Raw genomic sequence first — 17,157 nt, forward strand, 5'->3', positions numbered from 1 at the left:
GATTTCCAAACCTCAGGTACAGTGAGGGAAATTATTCCTTAAGAACGCTCCATGAACTCGGAAGACTTGACTTTATATTTCAGTTTCATCTTAATTTCACAAAAAAAAAAAAACACTTCTTAGAAATATCACTTTGATCTTGTGTTGAAGGTGTTTTTATAATTCATAGTATTTTTATTTTAAACTTAAACTAGTATTGAAGTTATTATGCCTAAATACAGATTCTTGTATCCGAATACACCATAAAATAACATCTTCATCTTTTTATGGCAAGTAATATTTAATTACTACTAAGTTGCCAAATTCATTAGAATTTCAAGAAAACCATAGTGTGAAAGACACGCGGCGTAAGAAAGAATATGCAACGTAAGCCCCTAACTCGTGGAAAAAAGATAAACAAAGAATACGTCAACATTCAATCTTACCCCAATTTTTCCTTCTCTCAAAGAATATGCAGCAAAAACAGGGACTGCTCAACTAACAATTCCCATGGACATGACAAATTTCTCTCCTTTTCTCATGAATAAGTATGTCAATTAGGCCAGGTCGCTCGCTAGTAACTATCACTTTTTGCTCGTAAATCTGTTCACTCCATGCATTTTCACTGTTAGTTCGAATTTCTACGTCCAATTAACCTTCATTTTCTTGCAAATCTTACTAACTTTTGACTTGGGGTTTGTTGTTTCTCTTGTCTGAATATGGCTTCTCTTTCTCGTTTCCTCTATCAAAATTTATTTTTTTCACTGGCTACTGTTTTTGCCTTTGTTTCCCTCTATGTGTCTCCCGTGTTCAACTTCATCACCACATTCGTCGTCCACAGGTTATTAATTATTAGTAGTTGTTTCTTGTAAATCAATATTCAATTTTTTTGATTTCCCTTAATTTGATATCTTTGAATCACAGGTTAAGAAGGTGCAAGGCTCTATTAAATAAGAATTGGGGATTTAAAGATGAGTATCGGAGAGAATGTGAATTTCCAGAGACAGGACAGCAGTTAGACTATGAGTCTGATGATGTTTTTCAGGATGTTTCTGAATTCGCTGATTCGGAAAATAATGAGGAGAAACAGGAAACAGAGTTCAATTTTACATTTAAATTTCCTACCTATGAAGAGTTTCGTAAGAGCAAGGAAGACAAAGGCGAGTATGTTAAAATTCCCTCTACATTTAACATCAACAAGTCCCTGACAGAAGCAAAGGTCGTTGAAGCGGAGGATTCGAAAGAAGTTGATAGTAAAATTGAAGCCATAAATGAGGAAGGAGGTCACGGGTTCAAGTGGTGGAAACAGCCTCGAGCAGAAACGCAACGTAAGGATGCGTACAGTAGACCCTTTTCGGACGGCCCTTCCCTGGACCTAACGCAAAGCGGGAGCTTTAATGCACTGGACTGCCCTTTAAATGTGGAAAGAAAAGGGGATTTGATTAATTTAGAGTGTGATAAAGAGGAAATGGAGAAAACTGAGGAAACGAATTCCATAAAAGGAGAATCAGTCACTGAAAACAAGCAAATTCTGGAGGAATCAGATGAGTTTCTGTTTCAATCTGAGAAGGATTCTTGTATATCTACTGATTCTGATAGTGTGTCGATTGGTTTTGATCATGTATGTTATCTGATGAACAAATTAGTCGATTCATATAGTGATGGATTCTTGACAGACGAAGACTTTGGAGGAGAATTTTTGCTTGATGATGCTCTAAACGATCATGAAATGTCACAAGAATCTGATGACGATGATAATGATAGTGATATAATGGAAGAGCTAAGGAAATTAGAATTAGAACAAGATCAACCACCACAATTTCCATCTGTGGATGATTTTTACGAGCATTTTGATGATTCAGAAAATGCCAAATCAATAAATGAAGATGCAAATAAATTGGAAACGTTGTGGGAACACCAAGAATTAATTGAACAATTAAAGATGGAACTTAGAAAAGTTAGAGATACTGGACTTCCTACTATTTTCGAAGAATCAGATACACCAAAAATGGATGATTTGGAGCCATGGAAGATTGATGAAAAGTTACAACGTGAAGATTGTATAAGTGAACTTCAGAAGTTCTACAAAAGTTACAGAGAAAGGATGCGCAAATTTGACATATTAACGTACCAGAAAATGTATGCAATAGGTCAGTCTTCATTAATTACTGTATTTTCAAGTTTTCTGCATAGTTACCATGAAAAGCATCATTCCTTCTTTCTTTTAAATAAGGACGACGTCCCAGCCAGCTTGAACGCACCCAGTCATCATGGATAGTAGATAAATTTGATCACTAAGGCTGAGATAAATAAAGGAAATCACATATATTTTCTTCTCTTGTGATATTTGAACCTTAATTTCCCATGATTCTAAGCTAGTTCATTGACGGCCATAGGTACTGGGTGTTCAGTCTCACATCGACTCATTTAGTGATTGGAGGCTTTTTTCGGTCTTGGATTATACTTAATTTCCTCCAGAGTTAGTTTTTGAAGTTAATTAGACTCAACGTCTATTTCACCATAGCTTAGGTCAATAAAAAAACTCACTTTAATTTAAAATTTCGATTTCTCATAATTTTGACTCATATATCACTAGATCACACCATTACACCATTGAATGTAAGGAAAAGTATCATTCTTCTTGGTCGCTTTCTTAGCTGGTGAACATAGTAAGTACTATTATTTATTCATGGTCATCATATTCATATTTCTTGAATGTACTAATATACTACGTTAAATGCATAGAAAAACATATCTTTAACCATAAAAAAGTTTGTAACATATGACCCACAAAATCTGGTTAGCTGGGCTCTCCAAACACAGGACCAAATGAAATCTAAAGCATTGAATCCATGACGTAACAAACAAAAGTAGGCAGGAGCGAAAACACTTATTACCTTTTCCCTATTTTTGTTATCCACTGTGTGAAAAATCAAATTCTATACTACTCTATAATGTTACACCAATTTTTACTCTCTTACATCCATTTTAAATAAAGAAAGATATATTTTTATTTTTCAAAATAATTTAATTTTAGTTTTCTCATTTTATCCTTAGTGATATGTTTTATAGCCACGGAAATACCATAACAAGTTTAAAATCAACCACGAGTCTTTACTTATTTCTTGAACTTGGTTGAATGAAGCACCACCACTAAATGAAATGGAAAACCTTGTGTGAAAACACAGTTGAGAACATTTCGTGTAAACAAGAGGAAGATTGTTAGCATATTCTGCATCTTTTCAGAAGTTTATATATATATTGATAGCTTAAATTCTTTTACCCAAAGTGCCTAATTTAACATGGCGTACCGTATCTATTTTTCAAGTTACCAACTCTTGTTTGTTATACATCGTAACTTGTTTTAACAGGTAATGGTGTGAAAATAATATTGTACATTGTGACTTGTCAGTATGGAGAATTCAAATTCTTTTCATTTTTAGCTTCTCTGATCCAAAAGAAAAGAAAAAATTTACAGGTTATCTGCAGAAAGATCCGCTAAAAGATCCATTTCAACATGTATCAAGGCAGAGATGTTCAGGTCCAAAACTAAAATCCTTAATTTCAAAAAACATTAAGCTATTCAAACACAAAAGGAATTATGACAATATTGACCCAATAGTAAAGTTTATCAAAGAATTGCAGAGTGATCTAGAAGTAATATATGTTGGACAAATGTGTCTGTGTTGGGAATTTCTGCACTGGCAATATGACAAGGCTTTAAGTTTGTGGGATTCTGACCCTCGTGGTACTCGCACGTATAATGAAGTTGCTGGTGAATTTCAACAATTTCAAGTTCTCTTGCAAAGATTTATAGAAAATGAACCTTTTCAAGGACCTAGAGTTCAATATTACATCAAGACTCGATATGATCTTCGCAATCTTCTTCAAGTTCCTGTTATAAGAGGTAAGCTATCTGGAAAGATTTTTGATAGCCAAAATAATAACATGATTAATCGTCATTCGTATAAGTTAGAGTGGGCATGATATGGTACATATCGAATTTCACATCAAAATTTAATTTGTTTTTTGCTATCGTGATTTTAATAGTATGTTATTTGGTATGCATTTAAAAAAAAAAAAATGGTGTTTGATACCGTATTCGTTATTTGTAAAAAAAAAAAATACTGAAATATCGAATTTCGTACTTAAGTGTATAGTTATGTATACAAATTCGTATATATTATTATAATACTAACAAAAGTATAAGCTGCCCTAGTATAGTACAAAACTACTCTTTAGACATTGAAACTTTTTGACTATTTTATCTTGCTTGAAATATCTTTTTTGTGTAATTGATTAACGAAGGAATTGCTTGTACTTTTTTAGATATTTTCACATGTGTGAGGTGTTAGTTTGATATAATTAAGATGTTTCTTGATAATCTGAAGTCATAATTATCTATTGTATGAGTATGTGTAAGTCGAAGTAGAACTAAATATTATATTAATGATTTACCACAGCACAAAATACCAAAAACAAACTTAAAATATCAAAGCATATACCGAATTAATTTGGCATGGTGATAATATAGTTTTACAAATCAAAATTCAAAATTTTACATATTATATTATATGTACCATGCCATCCCTGCCTCTACTTATTAGATAAGTAACATGGTCGAAATTCAAAATTTTACATATGATACTACTATATATATATCATACCATCTCCGCCCCTACTTATAAGATAAGTAACATGACTTTGTTAATATTTGGGTACTCTTGATTTATGTTCAATGTACTGATAATAAGGGTGATGGGCAGAGGACAAAGTGAAAGACAAAAACAAGGCTAGAGGTAGAGAGAAAGATGAATATTGCATTACAAGTGACATGTTGGTGGAGGTACTGGAGGAATCAATACGGATATTTTGGCAATTTGTTAGAGCTGATAGAAATTGCGCCAGCCTAATGGTGAAGGGTCGAAAAGGAACACAACATCAAGAACTTAAAGCCCTGGGAGATTTAGAGCTTTTAATGGACGTCAAAAAAGGTCTTCAAAAGGTAATTTTTAAAAAAAAATAAATTCTAACTGATATTTCCTCCGTTCGATTTTAACGATTCACTCTTAGCTTTTTTCACGTCCATTAAGAAAAATGATAAATATAAGGTTTATTGAAATTAAACAATTGTCAGCCTTGGCCTTGAATTTCTAAAGTGACAATTATTTTGGGACACAGAGGGAGTATTGTCTAAGAATTTAACTTAAGCTAATCCTGTAAAGAATTTGTACGGTAATAATGAATTATTTTAACATGAGGTAATAAAAAAAATTTGTCTTATTTTTCACGATATTCTCATGGAATGCAGAAAGAGAAGAAGCTGAAAGATGCTTTGAGAGGTGAATGTTGCATATTGAAGAGGTTGAAGAAGCACAAAGAAGATGATTCAGATCATGTATTCTACTTTTTCTCTCAAGTAGACATGAAATTGGTTACTAGGGTTCTCAACATGTCCAGGCTAACAACAGATCAACTAGTCTGGTGTCACAATAAATTAAGTAGGATTAGTTTCCTTCATATGAAAATACACGTAGATCCTTCTTTTTTGCTCTTCCCTTGTTAATATTAGTTCTTGTTCTTTTTACTCCCTTTTTTTAGGGTATCAAAGTCATAAAAATGTTGTTTACTTCAGGTTGTTAGAATACAATTTTTTTGGCAGGCAAAAAATAAGGGACTTGTGTAGGGGGGAAAGAGAGTTGTAGACGCGACTTGTGTAGGGGAAAAAAATTAATGAAAGTAATGTCAAGAATGGGATTCGAACCCATGCCCTTTCGGACCAGTACCTGAAACTGGCGCCTTAGACCAACTCGGCCATCTTGACTTTGAAATTTGCAAGCAACGTTTTGATATATAGATCTTAATCTAATGACTTGCCAACAAAAGTCTTTTTTTTTCACATCATCAATTTAAAACTGGTTAAACTAGTTTGTAAGTGATTTTTTGGTTATTACATGTTTGATTAACACTAAAATTGCTTATAAGTCAAATCATCTATACTAATACAAGTAGTCGCCAACTTACAGTTTTATAGTTTATAAGTATTTTTCGTTTAATCTTTATGATATCTTTTGTAGTTTTCGAAATGCTCATCCTTTTGTTATGCAAAATTACTTTTGTACTTGCACTTTTTTATTTGGTTAATGGCATAGGACATTTCAATCATTTTAATAGAACAGTTGTTTAGCAATTATCAGCACCTTTTTACCAACTTCACCTTATTATCAACTTCAATACGTCAATTAGAAACTCACGAAATACTTCTTGACCTTAAAACGGATTTGTACAAATATTATGCACGCCGCGTAGATATGTACGACAATTTAGATGCATTTAGCGGCAATATAGATGAATTTATAAACAGCAATTTATGTGATTGTATAGTTAAACCAAACAAAATAATAATAATATATGACTGGGGAAAATGAAAATAAATAACTTCGTCAGGTGAGGCTTGCTCAAGTGATTGAGCATGAAACACCATCATCGGTTGAGGGTTCGAGTCTTTTTATAATAAAATTCAGTTTTAAAAGTTTTCAAATTCATAAATTCACTACGAAACAAGGCTGGAACGAATTTGAAAAAATAAATTGATGTCATGACCTTACCTTTTCCATAAAATTAGCAGAAGTAGGGAGAAGAAAGCATTGCTTAAAAGAATTTCAAGGATTACTCATTTTGTCCTTCAATGGTAACTTAAAATGCTTTACAAGTGATACATTCTGCTGGCAGCATTTCCATTGAACATGCTCCTCACATTCCACCTTCCTAGATCCCAGACACAATTCTTAATGATAGTATACAGATATCGTTGGAGTTAATTAAGCTGGAAACCACGAAGCTCCATTCGTCATGAGTCCTTTTCCTCTAATGCTATGCTCAACTCCAAGATTTCGTTGCCCCTACGGATTTTTAACCGAACTTCATCGCCTATGTTATAGTTATCCAGGGCTTTATACAAATCTGCTTTACTCCTGACCTGCAACAACATGGAATTGCTCATTTCAGAAATGCAGAATTACTTAGAACAAGAAGAAATAAAGATCAATCACAATGTTCTCTTCATGTTACCTATGAGGATGGGAAAGGAAAATCTCAAGGAACTTTCAACACTGTAGTAAGACAATAGAGTTGCAAACTAATTAATCCGATGGATTAGGCTTTATTGACAGCGTAAGATTTTTTTCACTACTATAGCTTTAACATGTGATAATAGGTAACTTACAATTCTTGCCAGGTTACCAATAGTGTCTGTCATGTATAATTACTGTTATTTCTTTAAAAATGGCATGATTTTGTAAATATTGTTTTTACACTATCAGTGCATTGAAAATTTCATTTGCTTGCATTCCCTTGCCTTGTCACTCCAATGACCAATCGCCTAATTACTTATGGTTTCCTACGAAATCTTATCCTTTTCAAGCTTAAGCAGGCAGTGAAGGCAACTCTCCCACTCACTCATTGCCCACATGATTCGAACTCTAGACCTCTGCAGGTCATAACCCTAGACAAGGTTCATATAATCAATTTGCACTAACAAAAAGCTTGCAGCCTAACATTAGATAGAAGAAACCACCACTCACAGGTTTGTCATCCACTGCTTCAATAATATCACCAAGTACTATATTTCCTGCAAAACCCCTGGTAGTAGGACGAAGTCCAGCTTTGGCCGCAAGACTATTTCCAGGAACCTAAATAGAGCAGGATCAGATTCAGATAAAAGCGATATCGTGAGTTTTACCCTGAAGGATAACTGTCCCCCCAAGGGTCATAGTGACAGAAAGTACCAGCAAAACCAGAGCTCCATTTCGAACATTGAGTTGGTTGGCAACCAAGTCTGGAGCGATGTCAATGTTCAAACCAGCACGAACAACCTGACATGCAAGAGACATACATAGAGCAACAACAACAACAAACCCAATGAATTCCCACCAAGTGGGGTCTGGGGAGGGTAAAATGTACGCAGTCCATACCGCTACCTCCGAAGAAGTAGAGAGGTTGTTTCCGATAGACCCCCGGCTCAAGATAAAGAATAGTTAGCAAGATCAAAGTAATACACAAAAACAGGATTGGTGGCATAACCGAAATAAGAAATAAGGACTAATGAAAATAGAAATACGAGAGACACAAAAATAAGAGTAATATGAAAATAAGAAATAAGAAAAGGACACCCACCTAGTAATAGTATATACTAGCAGCTCCTACCAATGGACACAGTCCTAGGGTTACTAACCCGGCTACGCAAGAGCTCCCTAACTACAAGATACAACCCACTCTCGCATTAACCTTCTACCCTTATCCGCACCCTCCACACCTTCCTATCTAGGGTCATGTCCTCAGTAAGCTGTAATAGCTCCATGTCATGTCTAATCACCTCTCTCCAGTATTTCTTCGGCCTATCTCTACTCCTCCTGAAACCATCCAAAGTTGCCTCTCACACCTACGAACTGGGACATCCATGCCCCTCCTCATCACATGCCCAAACTATCTCAGCCTTTCCTCCCGCATCTCATCTTCCACCGATGCCACTCCCACCTTCTCTCGAATAATCTCATTCCTAACTCTATCCCCTCTAGTAAGTCCACACATCCAACGCAACATTCTCATTTCCGCTACCTTCAATTTTTGAATATGGAAGTTCTTGACTGGCCAACACTCAGCACCATACAGCATGGCCGGACGGACTGCCACTCTGTAGAACTTACCTTTAAGCTTTAAGGGCACCTTCTTATCACACAACACTCCCGAGGCAAGCCTCCACTTCATCCAACCTGCTCCAATACGTTTAGACCTCATCAATCTCGCCATTCCCCTGAATCATAGACCAGAGATACTTAAAATTATCCCTCTTACAAACATCCTGGGAATCCAACCTCACCACCACTCCGTCCTCCTGCTTTGAGTCACTAAACTTGCATTCCATATACTCCATCCTGGACCTACTCAACCTGAACCCTTAGCTTCACGAGTTTGCCTCCAAACCTCCAATTTATCTTCACACACCCCCGCGTCTCATCAATCAGCACTACATCATCTGCAAATAACATACACCAAGGCACCTCATCTTGAATACTCTGCGTCAACACGTCCATCACCAGCGCAAACAGAAACGGACTAAGAGTCGATCCCTGATGCAACCCTATCTTGACCGGAAAATGTTCTGAGTCTCCTCCCGCCGTCCTCACCCGAGTCTTCCCTCCCTCGTACATGTCCTTAATAGCTCTGATGTACGCCTCCGGGATTCCTCTCACCTCCAAGCATCTCCAAAGCACCTCCCAAGGGACTTTGTCATACGCATTCTCCAAGTCAATGAACACCATGTGTAAATCCCTCTTCCTATCCCTATACTGCTCCACCAATCTCCTCACCGGGTGGTTTGCCTCTATCGTCGAGCGACCAGGCATAAATCCAAACTGGTTATCAGAAACGGACACGACCCTCCTCAATCTCCACTCAACCACCCTCTCCCAAATCTTCATAGTGTGACTCAACAGCTTAATACCCCTATAGTTGTTGCAACTCTGAATATCACCCTTGCTCTTATAAAACGGAATCATCGTACTCCATCTTCAAGCCTCAGGCATTTTCGCAGACTTGAAAATTAAACCTGCTCCATCAGTAAACTTCCAAAAATCCACCGGAATTTCGTCCGGCCCTGTCGCCCTACCCCTCCGCATCCTACGAATAGCCTCTCTGACCTTCTCAACCCTAAAACGTCTGCAGTAGCTGAGATTCCGATTTTCCTCCGAGTGCTCTAGCTCCCCTAACTCAATGCTTCAGTCCCCCTCCTCGTTCAACAGTTCACGAAAATACTCGTGTCATCTTCTCTTAATGTGGACATCCTCCAGCAAAACTCTACCATCCTCCCCCTTAATGCACTTCACTTGATCGAGGTCACAACCCTTCCGCTCCCTAGCTTTAGCCAGCCTATACAATCTTTTTTCCCCGCCTTTCTCCTCAAGCCCCGCATACAGACTCTCAAACGCTGCTGTCTTGGCAGCCGTAACTGCTAACTTAGCCTCCTTCCATGCCACTTTGTAGACCTCCCTATTCACCTGCTTCTCAACTTCTTCTTTACTCTCAATCAACTTAACATACGCTCCTTTCTTAATCTCCACTTTCTTCTTAACTTCTTCACTCCACCACCCGTCCCTCTTATGCTGGCCTGCCCAACCCCTCGAAACACCCAACACTTCTCTTGCCCCACCCCCACCGCCCTACTCCCGCAGATACCAAATTCAACACCTTCAACTTCCCGATTCTCAAAAGAAAGAAAAACTGAGAATATGAAGCAATATTCGCCGATAAAAGATCAGATGTTCTGTAACAAAATGCAAATGAAGAGAATTCCATGAAACCAGGAAAAAAACTAACAAGAACTAAGCCACGAATTAATAGAAGAACAGTCATACTTTTCCAGATTGGATCAACTGAGGCACAACTCTCAACACAGTTGAAGAAGGGATTGCAAATCCAACACCTGCTGATGTCCCTGTTGTACTGATCAAGAATAAGTAATAGCAGCAGAGGATAAACTTTGACCATTCAAAGAAGTGTTTCTTGTCATCTCCTCTCAATCTTCAGTCTAACACACACGATGGAAAAACTATTCACCTGTCTGCGTAAATATTGCAGTGTTGATCCCAATCAAGTTTCCTTTCGAATCTAACAAAGGACCTCCACTGGAAAGGTACACATTTATTCACAGAACAGCATTTGAAAAAGAAAAGGAGAAAAATAGACCTTTAGCAATTATCAGCATCAGAGGCAATGCATTCGATACCAAGGGAAGTACAAGTTCAGAAAAATAAACCTGTTGCCAGGGTTGATGGCGGCATCTGTTTGAATTCCTCCACCAATGGTCACTCCAGTTTGACTATATATATCTCGATTCAGTCCACTGATAACCCCAACAGTGAGTGTATGATCAAACCCAAAAGGATTTCCAATGGCTAAACATTGCTGGCCAACTTTTAAAGAAGAAGATTCCCCAATCCTTATTGGCCTCAACAGGTCTTCAGAAGCTTCCACCTAGCATTCAGCATGTGAAGTCATAAGGTGTCAAAAATGTAAGTTTGAGTTAAAAAGAACTAAAAAATGTCAAAAATGCACATCCCCAACTTCTATGTTGTGTGCAAGTTCCTCAAGAAAATAAAGCTTCTATTCTAAAATATATTGATTCCATAGAGTGTAAAAGAAGAAAAATAGGGCACACAGTTCTTTCCAGGATGTGTAATAATGTAATGCAAATAATGCACTTGGATTATTTTCTTCCATGGTAAATACCATAATAGCAACCTCACCCCATACAGTGTTATTCCCACCATACCTAACCACCTATCTCTCTGACTCTCCTTTGCTCTATATCTGTATCATTATTGCAGGTCATCTCATCTCACTACGTAAGAGTCCTCTACATACATCTAGATGCCTTCCATCTCACCTTTCTGAAAGAACAGCAAATTTTCTGTGGAATGTGTGGACAAAGGGATAGATCTATTTGTTCTGTAAGAACTAACTGAAGTTGTTTCCTGGTAACTTTAAGATGATTATCAACCATTTTAAGCCAACGACAATCACAAGTCTTCGAGTGCAAGTTTAGTGACACAATACATGAGGCGGATGTGGAAGCGAGGATAGAAACATATTTCATCCCAAGGGTATTACTTGGTAAGTATATTATTCTTGCTAAGACACCTTGTTTCATGCTCTATTACGATTTTGTTTGCTTGTCTTTGGTTACTATTACTTATGGGTGTCGTATTTATGTTATGTCATCTTGTTCCATGCTTTATTATGGATTTGTTTATTATTCCTTGTCTTGAGCCGGGAGTCTATCGGAAACAACCTTTCTACTTCTTCGGAGGTAGTGGTATGGACTGCGTACATCTTACCCTCCCCAGACCTCACTATATGGGAATACACTGGGTTTGTTGTTGTTGCTGTTGAAGAGAGGAAGCTTCAAGTATCTTGGATAAATAATCCAAGGAAGTGGAGAGATGGACGATGATATCACACATCATAATGGAGCAGCATAAATAAATGGAGGCTCGCAGCCGGTGTCCTATGTTGATTCATAAGAATGTGGCAGCTAAACTTAAAGATAAGTTCTACAAAGTGATTGTTAGACCTGTGAGAATTAATGGAGAAAATATTATTGAAATTGTTGTCTCTAAATTATCACATTGAGACCCTATTTATAGACCCTATTTCGTTTCTGACCACCTCAATAAGATTCAGATTTAATCATGAAAAAAAAATACTGACGGAATTTGGCCAGGGAAAAGAAAACTCGCTAGATACAAGATCTGTTGACCGGGAGTTGCTCGGAATCAGAAATAATCATATGAGTAGCCTCGGAATGAAGAAGCGAGGCTACTGGAAAAAAGAAACTACCGAAAAAGTCGCCGAAAAATACTGCACGCGCCGGCGCGTGGGCTGACGCGCTCGCCGGAATTTTTCTGCCGGTGGTGTGTGAGGGCACGTGAGAGGCCTATTGTCGGCGAGTCTGACTGGGGTTTACTCGTCGAGAAATTCCGATCATGATAGTGGTGTTGGTTTGTTTTGAAATATACCACCGTAAAATATATTTGTTTGGACAATAGCTTCTGTCGCCAGGCAGTGACGCCGGAATGATATTTTCCTCACGAACCTTGCACTGATACCATGTGAGAATTAATGGAGAAAATATTATTGAAATTGTAGTCTCTAAATTATTATATTGAGACCTTATTTATAGACACTACATTCCAATTCTATTCCTAATAGGACACTACATTACAATCCTTTTCCAAGTAGAATTCTATATGCTATTCCTATTCATATTCTAACAAGACCAACAATGTTGTATGAGCAAAGTATTGGCCAATCAAGAACTCATACGTGTAGAGGATGAAAGTGGTAAAAATGAGAATGCCTAGGTGGATGTATGGGCATACTAGGAGAAATAAGATTAAGAACGAAGCTATACGGGGCAAGGTGGGAGTGATCTCCATAGGGGACAAGATGAGGGAAGTGGGGATGAGATGGTTCAAACATGTGAAGAAGGGGCGTACAGATGCCCAATGAGGAGGTGTTGGAAGTGATAGACTTAAGGAGAGATAGAGGTAGACCGAAGACAATGACCCTAGATAGGAGAGCATGGATATCAAGGATTAGAGTAGAAGGTTAGTAGGTAGTCCAGAGTTTTCTCTCTTTCTTGTGGAAGAGCAGAGTTGTAGCTTGGAGCACCTTATCTGCTCCCTATTCTCCTTTCCAGTTGTAGTACTATCTAATTCTTCACCCCACTTTGTGGGAATATACTGGGTATGTTGTTGTTGTATCTAATTCTTCAATTTTATCACTACGTTTGATTCTCTTGCTTTGGTATCTTACAATGTTTGTTGTCAATAGTATAATTCTATTTTCTTAGTATGTCATTAGAGCATCTTTCGCTCTTGTATTATTCAAACCTATTTTTAAAATGTTTTTCTTGAGCCAGGAGTCGATTGGAAACAAACTATCTACCTCACCAAGGTAGGATAAGGTCTGTGTACACTCTACCCTCTCCAGACCCCATTTGTGGGATCACACTTGGTATGTTGTTGTTGTCGTTGACAATCACAAGTCCAGTAAAACTAAAGCTAAACCTTCCGCCGCTTAGTTATACCAATGAAGAAATAGAATGAACAAATCAGATCAACAATTGGTTCATTTGCAACCATTATCATGCATTTAGTATGTGTCAGCAGATCCTTAATTGCTTGCAGAAGAAAACAATTTATCATGACCTAGAAGTTGAAGCTGGACACTTGGATTCTCAGCTAAAGAGAGAGGCAACAGGGAAAAGAAAAATGCAATGGGGAAAAATGACAATCAAACATTCAAACTACAGCTATGCGAGAAATAAGAACAGGATGGCATAACTAAAGCAAAGATAGCCATGAACTTAAGAATTCTCCAGTTTTTGACAAAAATAGGATTCTGGAAATAATGCTTACCTTCAACACAGCAAGATCCTTCGCACGGTCTGCACCAATTAATTTACCCTCAAAATTCTTTTGTACCCTTCAGAAAGAAACAAAATAAAATAATGAGAGTGAGGACATAGCATGGAGAGCAGGATGAAGCTGTATCATCCCGATTAAGTATATGCTAAAATAGAATATAACTCACCCATCTGCAGCGAGAATATTAACACGTGCAACTACTTGCCCACGGCTTGGGTTTTTAGAAAGGGAGTTGCCAATCACTGGACATATAAAGAGAACTGTTTAACCAAGAATTGCACAGCCCATCCAATACATTGAAGGTGGTTTTTGGATCATAGAATTCAATTCTATTTTTCAGATGACGCCTTTATTAGTCCCCTAAATGTAAGAAAAATTGATTCCAACATCGCACCAAAAATTAGGCAGTTTGACTCTCATACTCCGGAACCATATATTCTTAGGATGAATGGAGTATATTACACAAAATAACTAATGCACTCAGGTACCGTATTGAAGTGATCTTACCATGGTAATTAGTAACAATGTGGCCTTCCTTGTCCCAAATCGCCCCCGAACCATTTCCTTCAGGAATCTGCCATTGTTTAAACATATTGATGCAGCTGCTTTCAAACACAGATTATTTACAGAGGGACAAAAGTTGTGTTGGTTGAGGCACCATACAGATGAAGACAGAAAATCCGTGGACATGAGAAATTTTACGTTCAAGATATTGCCAAAGCTAAATTACCAAAAAGTTTGATTAGCATAATGCTGAAAATGGAAAAGTAAATGTTTGCACATGTCTATAAAATTTACCTCAACCATACCAGTAACATTAAGTGTAGGTCTCAAGGTTACATCAAATATGTTGACAACACCATAAGTATTCTTTTCAAAGAGCTCCACAACTCTTTCCTGCAAAGTAGACACATACCAGATGATGTGATCGATATATCAGAACATAGCAAGAACAATAAAGAATAAGCTGAACAGGTGATGATACTGAACCTCGGAAGGGAAAAGTGCTGCAGAAGGAAAAGTAGAAGGTGTTACTTGTTCAACTGTGACAGTCGGATCCCCCAAAGCAAATGCTGTATATCATATAGTAGTTTGCATGTTAGAACCAAATAAAGAACGAAAACTTAACAACGGATCGAGGAAGTACACTCAACATGAAGTTTCACATTTTTTCCATAACCGACCATACAAAAATAGGGGTTTGCTCTAGGGGGAGAGGACTAGCTCAGTTGCGTCACGACAGCTTGGTTCCCAGGCTATAAGCAATCAACTATACCTATAGTTGGACGGAATCAATATACAAATTCTCTATATTCATTCCACTCAATTTAAGCTTCATTTTAATAGTTTCAGAAGGTTTGTCACTATTAGACTGCTATACTAACCTACCATTATCACTCCTCCATTTTCTGGTATTGATACCAGCTACGTTTTGGGAAGCTCACATACAATCAATATCTTTCTCGGGAAAGGAAATTTAGAATACAATGAAGGAACTGAAAAATGCCAAATATATGCATTAATTTGGTTAAACATGCTAAGAAATATGTGACTACAAAAGCCAGATTAATCCAGCAATTGTGAGGTCCAACACACAATCCAAGTGCAGGCAAAGCCTTCAAAGGCAACAAGTGAAAAAAATGAAAAAGAAACAAACAGCAAGAACGTGCGAACCTGACAAGTACCTTGAAGGATGATAACATGAATACATGAAAAAACTTGTTAACAACATCCTCCGTGTGGCCAAAGGGAAGCTTTTTCGTAGTTTCTCAATCAACGAATTGCCATTAGATCCACCCCCCCTGTGACATTAGCCATGACAAAAAAAAAAAAAAGCTCATGGAATCATGTGCAAATACAAGTACTGAGTAGTGCTTAATTTTAATGAGCCACCTCATAAGTTTAAACTGATATAGATGGAAAAGCATGACCCTAACTTTGTTTAGATGGTTGTTATATATTGTTTCATAATGTATTGTATTATATTATATTACATCACACTTTATCGTTTAGATAAACACAATGTTTGGATAGATTGTATCACTTCTCGACATTACATAATGTCACACATCAACAAATGATAAATTTACAAAAATTGTAGGGTACGGAATAGAGCTGCTATAAAAAATGTAGGGTAAAGAATAAAATAAAATTATTAAATAAGTAAAGACAAACCGAGAAAAAAAGCAACACGCCATCACACTAAATCAGTTCTTACACGAATAAGACTTTTCAGCGATGGATTTAACGATACAATACAATAAAATTAAAGCAACAATCAAAACAAACGTTATATTTAAACTAACACAGTACTTACAATAGAATAGATAACAACCATCTAAACAAGCTGAATTGCGGCTCTCTTTTGTTCAACCAGCATTACATGATAGTCTTAATACCGATTATACATATTATTCATCTAATTTGTCAAATAACAAACAATTTTATTAGCTTATTAAACTCGCTGTCCAGTAAAAAATGTAGGGAGTATTCTACATCAAAAGGATAGGTATGTGCGAACCTGGGAGCAGTGAAAGCGGAGGTAGATGGAGGAGAAGAAATTGGATCAGCAGAGCAGGCCGAGGAAATGCTATCGAAGCAAAGCTCTCGACGCCCCAAAAACAGCGAGTTTTTGAGAATGGGTGGTTGATTTGCATGCGGGTGAAGAGGAGGAGGTGTTGTTTGATTAGATGATACTATTATCACTTCCATTTTTGTGAGCCTTTCAACTTTGGGGAAGAAGAAAGGACCAACAGTACAGACCAGATAAAAGAGTAGGCGGACAAAGCCCTTAAAGCTAGGACTGGGATATATATGCGTTTTTAACTTGGCAATAGCCACATTGTACTGAAAAACAATATATTTTACATAATTATCATTTATAATTGTTATATTCAATATACGATAATGCCATTTAGTTATTGTATTTGATTTACAGCCGTTGTATTCACTTTTACTCAGTAGTCTATATTCATAAAAATATAAATACACTACATATTTAGCCTTGCCAAAAAAACTATCATTTTTTTCTTTTTAATTTTTTTATATTTTTTCTTTTTCGTATTTTCCTCATTTTTTCTTCTTCTTTTTTCTAATTTTTCCTATTTTACTTTTTTCCCATTTTTTATATATTTTTTTCTCTCTTCTATCTCACTTTTTTTTCTTTTCTTTTTTGTACTTATTTTCTTTA

General features: G+C 36.9%; 2 protein-coding genes and 1 non-coding gene across 5 annotated transcripts; 1 reads left to right on the forward strand and 2 right to left on the reverse strand.

Annotated features, from left to right (window-relative positions):
* The first annotated feature begins 424 nt into the window (after positions 1-424).
* On the forward strand, positions 425-5,608 carry LOC107858774. Of its 3 annotated transcripts, XM_047406520.1 has the most exons (6): positions 438-820; positions 904-2,129; positions 3,458-3,520; positions 3,617-3,886; positions 4,746-4,984; positions 5,291-5,608. In XM_047406520.1, the coding sequence occupies exons 1-6, from the start codon at positions 699-701 to the stop codon at positions 5,543-5,545; spliced, it is 2,175 nt and encodes a 724-aa protein (XP_047262476.1). In that variant the 5' UTR covers positions 438-698; the 3' UTR covers positions 5,546-5,608. The 3 variants fall into 3 exon arrangements, with proteins under 3 accessions (XP_016559045.2, XP_047262476.1, XP_016559047.2); XM_016703559.2 differs by having other exon boundaries at positions 425-820; positions 3,458-3,886; XM_016703561.2 differs by lacking the exon at positions 5,291-5,608 and having other exon boundaries at positions 3,458-3,886; positions 4,734-4,865.
* A 114-nt stretch (positions 5,609-5,722) lies between these two features.
* Positions 5,723-5,803, reverse strand: TRNAL-CAG. Its single transcript has one exon. It is a non-coding gene; the product is annotated as a tRNA-Leu (tRNA).
* Positions 5,804-6,610: 807 nt separating this feature from the next.
* Positions 6,611-16,810, reverse strand: LOC107858773 (protease Do-like 8, chloroplastic). Its single transcript, XM_016703558.2, has 13 exons — positions 16,489-16,810; positions 15,642-15,769; positions 14,958-15,040; positions 14,766-14,864; positions 14,475-14,541; positions 14,134-14,209; positions 13,959-14,025; positions 10,793-11,010; positions 10,594-10,661; positions 10,392-10,471; positions 7,767-7,853; positions 7,563-7,670; positions 6,611-6,958 (listed from the first exon to the last, which is right to left on the reverse strand). The coding sequence occupies exons 1-13, from the start codon at positions 16,677-16,679 to the stop codon at positions 6,830-6,832; spliced, it is 1,401 nt and encodes a 466-aa protein (XP_016559044.2). The 5' UTR covers positions 16,680-16,810; the 3' UTR covers positions 6,611-6,829.
* Positions 16,811-17,157: the final 347 nt, after the last annotated feature.

Source organism: Capsicum annuum, chromosome 2 (assembly GCF_002878395.1).
Source record: "Capsicum annuum cultivar UCD-10X-F1 chromosome 2, UCD10Xv1.1, whole genome shotgun sequence".
NCBI classification, from domain to species: domain Eukaryota; kingdom Viridiplantae; phylum Streptophyta; class Magnoliopsida; order Solanales; family Solanaceae; genus Capsicum; species Capsicum annuum.

Bases quoted from the DNA above. Each gene is read 5' to 3' on its own strand.
- LOC107858773 (XM_016703558.2), bottom strand. From the start codon at position 16,679: ATGGAAGTGATAATAGTATCATCTAATCAAACAACACCTCCTCCTCTT. The intron at 14,542-14,765 runs GTAAATTTTATA...AAACAATGGCAG, and splicing joins ATGTTACTGGTATGGTTGAG to ATTCCTGAAGGAAATGGTTC. The intron at 14,026-14,133 runs GTGAGTTATATT...TTCTTTCTGAAG, and splicing joins AATATTCTCGCTGCAGATGG to GGTACAAAAGAATTTTGAGG.
- LOC107858774 (XM_016703559.2), top strand. From the start codon at position 699: ATGGCTTCTCTTTCTCGTTTCCTCTATCAAAATTTATTTTTTTCACTG. The intron at 821-903 runs GTTATTAATTAT...TTTGAATCACAG, and splicing joins ACCACATTCGTCGTCCACAG to GTTAAGAAGGTGCAAGGCTC. The intron at 2,130-3,457 runs GTCAGTCTTCAT...AAAAATTTACAG, and splicing joins CCAGAAAATGTATGCAATAG to GTTATCTGCAGAAAGATCCG.